Here is an 11,479-nt window from a genome sequence, read left to right on the forward strand (position 1 = left end):
TTTTCTTCTCTTGTGGTCTTTTTTTTTTTTTTTTTGTCATGACTTTTCTTGTTGTCAGATATAAAGCATTTCGGGATGAAAATGGAAAATACACGCTGGTGTATTGGGAGCTTCTGGCTGTAAGACTGGGCTTTATCATTGCCTTTGAGGTGATCATTGATCTTCCTTCTGCAAACCACATCACAGTCATATTCTTCCTTGAATTTGAGCTTCCCAATATACACTGTGACCAATTAAAAGTCGACATGAAATCAAAATTAACCCCATTTACTCTGGTACATAATGTTAACTTTTCATTAAAGTTCCAGCCTTTATTTAGTTATTTTTTAATTAAATAAACAGAAATTACATTGTACAAACACATTCGACAGTAAAGCGCATCTCGCACACACAAGGAAAAAAAAACAATACATAAACTAATTGACCTAATGTATATAATAATATTAAATAGAAATTTTAAAAATACTAAATAAAAAAAATACATTAGTAAATGAATGAACAAATCAAATATAATGGAAATCATTGATAAGTGAAGTGGAGAAAAGTGCTTTAAGCCATATAAATATCACCAAAGTCTTTCTTATATTTATGTCATTTCTTTATATATAGGTCTATATATCAAGAATCTATCCCTTTTTCATTATTAATTAAATAAATAAAGAGATTTAAAAAGTCAGTCTATGTCAACTAAAAATGTGAGTACATTTTCTGAATATCATGCTCTACCCAGAAATATCTTGCATTACGATAGTAAAAATGCTTTGATGATGGCAATTTACATTTTCTGTATAATGACCTGATTGTTTACGGTCTCTTTATTATTATCTAATAATTATTTCTATTCTGTGGTCATCTTAATAAAGTGTGTGTACTCATCCTCAGCATGTGGTGTTCTTCGTCCTGCGTGTCATCGACTGGATGGTTCCCGACATCCCTGAGTCCTTGGAGCTGAAGATCAAGCGGGAGCGTTACCTGGCTAAGCAGGCTTTGGCTGATAACCAGGAGGCCCTGCTGGTGAGTAGCTTTAGCTGATGTTAGTGCACATAGTGATGTCCACAACCTTCAGTGCCCACTCACTGTGAGCCATGCTTATTCTCATTACCACTCACACCAGAGAGCTCAGAGACTGAGGCTGCGTCCAAAGACTTAGGCAGCTGACCTGATGCCTCGCTGCCTGATTGCACACAAAGGTACCTCACAAAACTAATTTCAGACAGACTTCAGGCAGCAGAACAGTTTATTGATCTACAACAAAAGAGAGAGAACTTTGGTGGTTTGGAAATCAGAAACTGACCACCAAACACAACTTTCGGACACCATTTTTATTTTTTAGCTCAGGTGTCACAGAATTGAATGCACAGCAAAGGATACATCTATGCCATCTCAGGAGACAAGAAGTGAAGCTAACATTGGATTCAGACATACCTTGATGCCTCCCTACTTCAGAATGCATCCTTCTAAGGGGGCTGCATTTTTCTGTTTTCAGACGCAGCCTGAGATTTTATTACTGAGGAATATAACAAGTATTCATGTTGTTCGACCTAGAGCAGAGCTTCAGTGCTTGGCCTTGTGTCATGACCAAAAAACCAGAAAAGGCTTTGAAATATACACTACCAATCAAATATTTTTAATTTAGCAATTTTTAAATATATTAAAACAGAAAACAGGTGTTTTATATTGTACTAATATTTCACAATATTACTGTTTTACTGTATTTTTGATCAAATAAATGCAGCCTTAATGAGAATAAGAGACTTCTTTCAAAAACATTAAAATATCTTAACAACCCAAAACTTTTAAGTTCACACATTTAAATAAATGTAATGATAAATTTAATGCTGTTTTCTTTTAATTTCCTTGCTATTTCTTTTTATTTCTATTCATCTCCATTTTCACAAAAATCAAATTTTTAAAAAATGAAATGAATGTGTGACATAGTTCCAGCACTCTAGTAAAAGTGGAGCAAAGACCTTGGAATTCCCGGTACTTTTTTTTACTGCCCTGGTTTATGTACTTCATATATTCTGTAGAGTAGAGGGGGGAAAAAGATCAAAACATTTTTCAACCCACTTTTCTGGAAAATATGCGTTAGGATGATGCTCTGCTTCGGCTTTTTAAAGGTCAGAGTGTATATTTGGCTATGTGCGCTGGATTCTGACCAGTGACGTAATGGAATATTCAAGGTTATGGGGAAGCAAATGTAAAAGTTTAAGAGTCTGCCACTGAAAAACCATCATTCTGAACATTGCCAGGATTTCAATGTTTGTGCTGGTTATGGCTCTGTTCTAGGGTATATTGTTTTTAATTAAGTTGTATTTAAAATTTTACTTACTTTAATAGTTTAGAAACAGACCTGCCTCTGAATAGATTTAAAAAATATTTAAAATGTATCATTTAAAAAAAATTATAATTAAACATGCTTGTCATCATTACTCAAATAGTTCTACACCTAATAGTAATAGTTTCTTTGGTCTGTTGAGGACAAAAGAAGCTATTCTGAAGAATGCTGTTAACCAAACAGTTGCCGGCACCCAATAACTTTCATAGTATGGAAAAAAAATACCATGGAAGTCAGTGGCTACCATCAACCATCTGGTCACCAACATTCTTCATAATACTTTCTTCTGTGTTCAGCAGAAGAAAGAAACTCATACAGGTTTGGAACAACTTGAGGGTAAATTTGGGGTGAGCCAATTTTGTGACTAATTGAGGATGCCTCTAAACAATGTACTTCTGTCTTTTTTCTTCTTATTTCTCTGCTTTTCTCCTTGTATGCTGGTCCTTGAAGCAAGCGAAGCGCCTCCTCGCTACATGAGACTGACATGCAGGGCAGGGGCTTCTCCAGAAGGGGGCACAGTCGTTAAGAAAACACTTTACACCCTTAGAAGTGATCCAAGAGGGACTTGTTTTGAAAAAAAAAAAAATGCGCTTGGTTTTGTGCTGGTTGATTGAGTGTGTGTGAGCATGCATTTCAAAATGTAGAGGTCTATGCCAAAATTGTACACTACCATCTCTACTTTAGCAAACGGCTGTTTACATATGACTTCCTCTGGCTCCAACTATACTAAGACATGTGATCACCTACACATCTCACTCTCTCTGCCCTTCCGATAAATGATATATTCCTGTTCAGATTTAGTGGGAGGACAGGGAGGTTTGCTTTTCTACATTAATACTAAAGTATATATTTGTACTGACAAAATGAAAATTGTGAAAGACATCAAGAAGCCTATTCTACATTGTGTTAGTGTGAAATGCTTCTCTGAATAATACCTTAATATATTTGCATTTGTCATGTCTATCTCCGGGCTGTTTAAGGAATTATGTTTTAAAATAAAGCTAGTTTCAATAACCGTTCAAAAACCATAGAAGTGTTTACATGCTGGAGGACAGGATTTAAAAGGATAGTTTAGCCAAAAGTTAAAAAAACTCATGTCATTCCTTCCTTTGTTCTGTGGAACACAAAAGATGTGTTAACTAATGTTTCAAGCTTCAAATAAGCACTGTAAAAAAGGATCATAAGTGGTCCGTAAGACCTGTGCATTATATTCCATATCTTCTGATTTTAAATAGGACTGCATTATTTGGGCAAAAAATGTAATTATGTGTAAAATGTAATTTCTGATTTAAAATTTTTTTAAATAATTGCAACCTTTAAAAAAAAAAAAAAAACTCAAGGTTTGCTGTGCTTGTTTGTAGGTTTGCACAATTTGGAAGAAAAAAAGAAGAAGAAGCAATTATCAATATGACCATGTCTTAAAAAACAGCCTTATGAGTGCTTCTCATTACAAATTAGGAAAGATGGTTGGTGCATGTTGCGTTCCTAAATGCACATCATAAGCAAGCTAAATGCAGCGCTTGCAAAAAAGAGTTTGTGTAGATAAGCATTTCCTGCAAAACAACCCACTAGAATCAATGGATCATGAGCTGCTCTGTCCCGTGCTTCACTCTGAAATGCATAGTGCATATATTTATTTAGCAGTTTTTTTTAATTGTGCAGCCCTACTCCTTAAGCCATATAGGTTATGTAATAAACATAATGAAATGTAAATCATGCGTCACTGAAAATTTCGTGGTCACCATTCACTTTCATTGTATGGAAAACAGCAGCTTGAACATTCTTCCAAACATCTCCATTATTATCCCATAGAAGGAAAAAAAAAAGGTTGGGTTTGGAACAATATGAGGCAGAGTAGCCTAAATGATCACACAATGGGATTTTTGGCCAAACTACCCTTTTTAATTCCTAGTTACGCCTGTCCTGTCGAACAATGGCTAATTGTGAAAAAATGGTTAGCTTGAGCAAGAATAAAAATGATATGCTTGAACAAGTTAGAAAGGTGAACAAGACAACACTAATGCTAAGCCAGTGAAGTTCTGTGTTCCAGAGCCGAGAGCCAATGCCAGCTGGCAAATGCTTCAGATCCTTAATCTTTGGTTAACACGTCCATGTAGGCAACTTCTGCCCCACTTTTCAGCTCTACTTTCTGCAGAAAATCTCTGGTTCTCACATTCCATTTAATCTGATCAAACCATCAAGCTTTGTGTGAGCAACCTGCCCTTATGAAACCCTTTACCGACCAAATGCACCCGACTTGGCGACTTCCACTAGTTTTTTTTGTGGAATGGATCAAGCAACTGATTTATTAAAGTCAGAAGCAGACAGGTGTTCTGATAATGATTTGTCTCTAACCCCACCCACTCAAAAAACTAAAAAGAATCTCCATCGCCTCAGGCTCTTTGACTCTCTCTCTCTCTCTCTCTCTCTCTTTCTCTCTCTCTCCTCCTCTACTTCATTTTTTGATTGTTATGATTGCAGTGCGTTCCTACGCTGTTAAGCCTGCAGGAAGGGTTGGTTGGTACATGTCAAGCTACTAAAGTATGCAACATACATAGCAGCCCTTTTGCTTATTAATTACTAACGGACTCCATGTTCAACTGCAGGAGAGACCCACAAAACCGACGCTCTTTAATGTGCTTTCACTCTTGAATAAACTAATTTCTCAGCACAAACACATCAATAATCGGCCGGAGATTAACATGAATAGGTTTTGTTTACCTAACATTTCAATGATTTAAAAACATTTTTTTTTATTGCTGATCTTCTAGACTTTCACACGTGCTTGCTTGATAAACGACTCTTTCAGTTCTTCTAAAGTGAATAGATGAGGTGTGTAAAAGGGAGAGGAATTAAAGAAGTTTTAAAGAGCATATCTGAGTGAGTTTCGGCATGCCCTCTCAGCTACTTGCTATCTTCAAACTGATACTTACCTAATTATACACACACACACACATGCACACACTCGCATGCATGGATATTCACATACAGTCTTCTTCCCACCCTCTATCTCACGCCCCCATCAAACTAACCCTCCTAACCGACCCCTGCTATCCACTTGCAAAGCACTGCTGTTGACACACAGGAATCCAGACACACACACACACACACACTCATGCGACTCCAGACCTTGATTTCCAAATGAAATGCAAAATTTACTTTAAACAGAAAAGAGGACTTTGGACCACACTGAGCAACAGTCCAGTTCTTCTTCTCCTTAGCCGAGGTAAGATGCTTCTGACGTTGTTTCTGTTTCCCTTTTCCTGAAGACGTCTGAGCGTGGTGACTCTTGATGCACTGACTCCAGCTTCAGTCCACTCCTTGTGAAGCTCTCCCAAGTGTTTGAATTGGCTTTGCTTGACAGTATTCTCAAGCTTGCGGTCATCCCTGTTGCTGACAGTGTCAAAAGCAGCAGATAGATCCAGCAGAATAAGGACTGATGATTTGGAATCAGCTTTTGCTTTACATGTAATGTATTGAATCTAGAATATATGAAAGTTTACATTTTTGAAATACGTTACAAAAAAATTAACTTTTTCACAATATTCTAATTTTTTGAGATGCGCCTGTACATATATTTGTATTTTTACTACATCAAAAGTAAACTTTAAATTGTATTTTTTTTTATTTTTTATTAAAACATTGTCACTAGTGGTCTCATATTTTCTTCCTGGTTGTTAGCTGTTTAAAGAAGTGGCTAAAGCTTTATTTTGCCTACTGTTACTAATCGACATTGTTATCTTACGGCTTCTTGTTTACTGGGTGACACGGTGAATGTTTAAGGTCACTAAACATATTATTATCATTTATATCTGTCCTGCTGGGTTGTACTGCCAGACACTTTTTTTTTCTTGCTTGAGCAGATGCTCATGCATGAAGTATAATGTTTTGATTTGCCACTCATTACCTGCATAGACAAATCTCATGATACGCCTGGGATATGGTCCAGTTTATAAAATCATGGTAGAGCAAGCAGAAACCCTGCCCTCCAGCCCTCCTAACAGACATCAAATCAGATGCAAATATGGCCATGCTACCGATCGCTTGCAAGCTACTTAATGTTGCATGCATAATAGTGCGATAGATTGAGCAGGATATGAGCCCTGAATATTCTACTGCTGCAGGGAGCAGAGATGGTAAGTGTGTGTGTGCATGCGTGAGCTTCTGTTGATGTGAAGGGCAGGTGACTGCATGTCTGGAACACACTGCAAAAGAACTGCACATGGATAGATGGCAGCACAGAGTACTGTACTGTGTGAAGCTATATATATATATAGTGAATATATATAGTTAATTGTGCAAAAAAAATGTGTTTGACATCGGAATGAAGGCATATGCATTGATGTTATGTTAAGAGCTCATAAAACCTAATTAAGTTCCAGGTAATGTGTCATTTACATATTAACTTTGTCCCAGATAGATTTCTTAGGAGAAAAAAAAAAAGACACAAATGCGATCATTGTTGATGTGCAGTAAAAGAGTAAAAAGCTATCAAATAATTGTGGATCGCAAAGTCCAGATAAATTGCTCTTGGAAAAGTTTGATAAGAAATGTTTGAGTTCATATTGATAGGGTTTAATATAAATTTTAGTATAATTTAATATAGTGTTTTCCTTATGTATTTTTAGTTAACAATAACAACACTAATGGGAAGTTATGAAAATAACATGGCAGTTCTTCCAGTAAAATCAATAGGTCTTCTACATCTGTTTTTAAACAGGAGATCTGACTACTTGCTTGATTATTTACTCAGGTGTCATAAATCTGGACTTCCTGCATAGCCTCAGAAACCATTGTCTGCATTTGCTTCGTAACACCATTGGATGTGTAAGAGATATCCTTTTAGTATTAGAGTGATTATGTCCCTCAAATATGGGTTGTTTTTGAATGGAGTGAGATCAGGTGGTTTTTGCTTCCTTCATCTCCACTGATTAAAGACCCATGAAGACAGTGAATTTGTAAGAGGGGAGCTTTTAGGATATGTGTTTGAGCATGGATGGATCCCACAGGGTGTGGTTTGATGGTGCTTTGCTTTAGTTAATATGTTGGCAGATATGAAGATCAGAGAGACAGTGGGGGCGGCCAGACCCTTGGAATGTCTATCGTAACCTGCGGCTTGCCGCTCCTCCAGCTCGGCCGTGCCAGTCTATGTGTGTTTGTATGACTCATTGCATTCTCATAGTTCTCAGCAGCTCTGGATTGCTCATATATGCTGGTAGAGATAAGAACAGACTGGAGGGAGCAATAGATGGCACGGGATGTTTGGTAACAATACAACTGAACTGGCATGTGTACAAGGAAAATACACAGTTTTTTTTACTCTTTAAGGTCAATGATAAGATGTCATTTTTGTGTCAGATTAATTAATTGATTCAGAAATACATTGCAATGAGTACACAACTATGATAAGCATGTTTGTAATTTCTGAATTAAAATTAATATTTTTTAGAACATGAAGTAAATAATTGTCAGGGTGATATAAGTGGGTATTATATCAAAGGAAAAAGGCAAATTATTATTATTTTTTAAATTTTATTAGATTTCTGATTCGATTATGAAAGTAAAATGGTAGTATTTCTTAGTATTTTGTGTGTATGTGTGTGTATGTATGTATATATATATATATATATATATATATATATATATATTTGTGTGTGTGTATTTATATGTAAAATGTATAAATATAAAATGTATGTTACAATGTTGTACATTTTTTGGTAGTATTTCCTAGAATTTTTTGTAAATAAAACTAAATAAATAAATATAATGTATGTTAAAATGTTATACATGTAATGGTAGTATTTCTATTTTGTAAATGTATAGTTATAATTTATTTATAATTATTACTACTTGATTTAGTTATTCATTCATTTATTTGTCCACCAAAGCAAAGCACCGGCACCACAAATTATATTTAAATACAAAATAAAAAAAAAAGTGATTCTTTATATATGTATATATTTTTAAATAATAATTAAGATACACTTGTGTGTTCAAGGTGTAACCAAAATATGCTTTTTACTTGGTCATAAATTTACAATTTTTTTAATGGCTACACCACAAGACATTTTTAGAGACATTTTTACTTTATCGTTCTTTTACGCCATTTACCCCCATGCCATGTTATATAAATATGGTAATCATTCAGTTCCATGGTTTCCATGGTATTCAATCACCATGGTACAATCACGGTACTTTTTGTCACTGTCATGTCAGAAATAGTATTTGTATCGTTTGACTTAAATGTAATGCATGCCATTTCTGAGACTTTGCAGTTCATTTTATCCCATAAAGTTCTCTCTAACTCCGCCCATGGTCTGTCCTGCGTACGGAGCACCTGCCCCATCACCTGTCAGTTGGAGGCAACAGGGCAGGCTGATTCTGTATCTGCACCTACATGTACCAGAGTTGCAGTCTGGGGAAAAGGACGCCATGCCACACCCAATAATACTCCGTCCTCGCTCTTTGCGTGCAAAAACGTTCTCTCCTCACTTACCCTCGTTTAGCTTGCTGAATTCAGGTCAACAGGGCCACTCGGGGTGGAATGGGTGTCTAAAGCCCCTTCACTCAACTCTGTTAGTCTGACTGGCCTTAAAGGGCTTGTAAGGGCTAAAAAAAAAAAAACAGCAGGGCTCACCTGCAGAATGAACAGATGGTGACGGAAGAGGTTTGGGGAGCAATAAGAACAGACCTTGTTTGTGTGACTGCACGCTATTAGTGCCTCCCCCAATGGTCAGCACAGATAGGATGCAGACACACAAATAAGGCCTGTTCTTGTTGCGTGAGCTCAGACAGACCAGACTCTTTGTTTGTACTCGGGTACAGCTTACTGGGCAATTTAAGTGGAATGACAGAAGCGCAGTTATTTGGGGAATGTGGAAAGTGTCAGAGATCTTTATTGGGAGTGGGGGTCGACCATGATAATGAACTTGCTTTTCTTCGGCTCACAAAAGGCTTAATGGTTAACCATTTTTATTGTGTCCTCATTTTGCTTTTACAAAAGGCCATTTGATTTCAAGACTATACTATAAAAGAAACCGGTTATGATTGTTGTAATGTGTTGGAAGGCACTAGCACTTTTTATTTGTCATTTGAAGGAACTTTTTATGGTTTAAAAACAGGAACATTGTTTTTCTATAAAAAGCTAATACATTCTTAATGACAGGAGGTGCGGATATCTTGACATATTTTTGTGTACTTTATTCTTGTACAATTGTGAGTCAGTGCAGGAGTAAATGAGTTTTGTTTTTTTGCGCGGTGCACATGTTTGTGTTTGTCTATGAAAAGTGATCCTGAAAAAGCCAAGCCCTACAGGTATGTGTAAAAGGCTTTTCTTTGGCTCTGCTCTGCACACACCTGTTTAGCTACGCAGCCTGCAGGCTTTTTCAGGCTGGCTTGGACCTAATGTGAATAAAATAATTTGTGTGTTTTATTACGTGGATTGACCTGAATACAGTCTGTCAGAGAAAAGCTTAAGAAATACCAGCAATGCAGGTATTATGTGGTGATTTCCAATAATTTTTTTTAAGTTAAAAAAATATATTTAAATAAAATTTAGTATAGCACACTGTTTTTGTTTTTAGTAAATTAAATGAACCTTAATTTTACATGATTTATTTTGTGTGATATTCATGCATTAACTATATTTTATTTTTAGTATTATTTTTTGCATTTGAATAACTAAAAAAAACTTTAGACTATTTATACTGCACCACTTTTGCATTAAAATTGTTATATCTGCATATTAAAATGTCACAAACACTGATTTCAGTCTGCTGCATGGATGGTCATTCTCAAAGTGTAAGCAGTGTAGCGATCACATTTCAAAACAAGCTGCTCTGAGTGACTAGTCTTTACCTGTCCATATAATAAAGCAGAGGGAGGGGGAGCGTTCGCCTGGCTCGGTTCACCTCCCGAGCAGTGAGTGAAAGAAAACAGGAAGTTGAGTGTGAATGAGTGTGACGTGAATGGAATTGTGAAAGTAGGTCATCTTTGAAATGTGACTAATTTAACGGCACATTAAAGAACAGATTGAGCTGTATAAATCTTGCAAACATCAGCAGGGCTAGTGAGTGTCATATGTCAATTTTAGTTGTAAATCATGATACCTTGACCTGACAAAGATGTTTGCAACCCATTTTACTTTCATAATCTGACGTATTTCCAAGTGTGAACTGTAGGGTGGGACTTGATTTTATCCACTTGGAATTGATTGGATCTCCAAAAGTAGGCGTTACACATCAGAATGGAGACAGACCGAATGTGAGTTAGCTAAAACAATGCCTAAATACTAACGTCGATGGTCAAGCAAAATATTTTCAGAAGAAGAGTAAGTTATTATGTTTCGACGACAAACTATTTTGTCTTTGGAATAACATGCACTAAGACAGTGTTTCCCAACCGGGGTGCCGTGTAAAAAAAAATTTTTAAAAATATTTTTAAATTGCTAAAATGTTCAAAAAAAGCATCTATTATATAATATCCATTTCTGATGTCGCCAGTAGCGGTTTTTGGCACGGGCATTTTTTCATGATACATGGGGGGCGGCACGATCAGTTAAAATAAATAAAAATAAATCCTCTGCACCGCCGCTGCGAAGCAGTTTTCTATTATCTATCATTTCACTGTGTGGGGAATTGGCAAATTGGCGCCCCTGCTTGCTGAGAAGGTGCCGTGCACAGAAGCTGTGTGAGAAGGGGAAAGGGGAGCGGGGCGCGGCGCGGGGGACAGTTCACCTCTGGGTCTCTCCCAAATGGAACGGACAGGGGAACGGGGGATCCACTTGGGCAACTCTGGTAACGCTCTCATTCATTGATCTGCTAACCGCTATGTTATGCGCACGTGTTCTGATAATAATAGCTTTCTAGGACTAAACATTATTTGGATAATTGGTAAAAAAATAAAAAGTTAAATATCTTAACCCTACTCAGTGTTCGAACTATACCCTGGACTTTGGGGGAGCCCACTTGTTGTTTTTTTATAAGGGGGGGGGGTGCGCTTGCGCGTGCCTCAAAAGAGGGCTTACAATGACTTACAAAGATACATAACAGCTACAAGTGTATGCACTACTTGCTTTATGCAAGCACTATATAGGATAAATCACTATACAGGATTTACCCTATTATACTTTATCGACACGAA

The 11,479-nt window shown here is 36.6% G+C and overlaps 1 protein-coding gene across 1 annotated transcript in view; it reads left to right on the top strand.

Moving 5' to 3' along the window:
* LOC107737547 (anoctamin-7-like) overlaps nt 1-2,927 on the top strand; it is a 15,591-nt gene extending 12,664 nt beyond the window's left edge. Inside the window, exons 21-23 of the mRNA XM_016549058.1 lie at nt 59-149; nt 883-1,014; nt 2,789-2,927. Of these exons, the coding sequence (XP_016404544.1) occupies nt 59-149; nt 883-1,014; nt 2,789-2,815 (250 nt within the window). The 3' untranslated portion in view covers nt 2,816-2,927. The remainder of the gene's footprint in view (nt 1-58; nt 150-882; nt 1,015-2,788) is intronic.
* The last annotated feature ends 8,552 nt before the right edge of the window (nt 2,928-11,479 follow it).

This window comes from Sinocyclocheilus rhinocerous, unplaced genomic scaffold (genome assembly GCF_001515625.1).
Source record: "Sinocyclocheilus rhinocerous isolate Xijiao unplaced genomic scaffold, SAMN03320098_v1.1 scaffold72, whole genome shotgun sequence".
NCBI lineage: Eukaryota > Metazoa > Chordata > Actinopteri > Cypriniformes > Cyprinidae > Sinocyclocheilus > Sinocyclocheilus rhinocerous.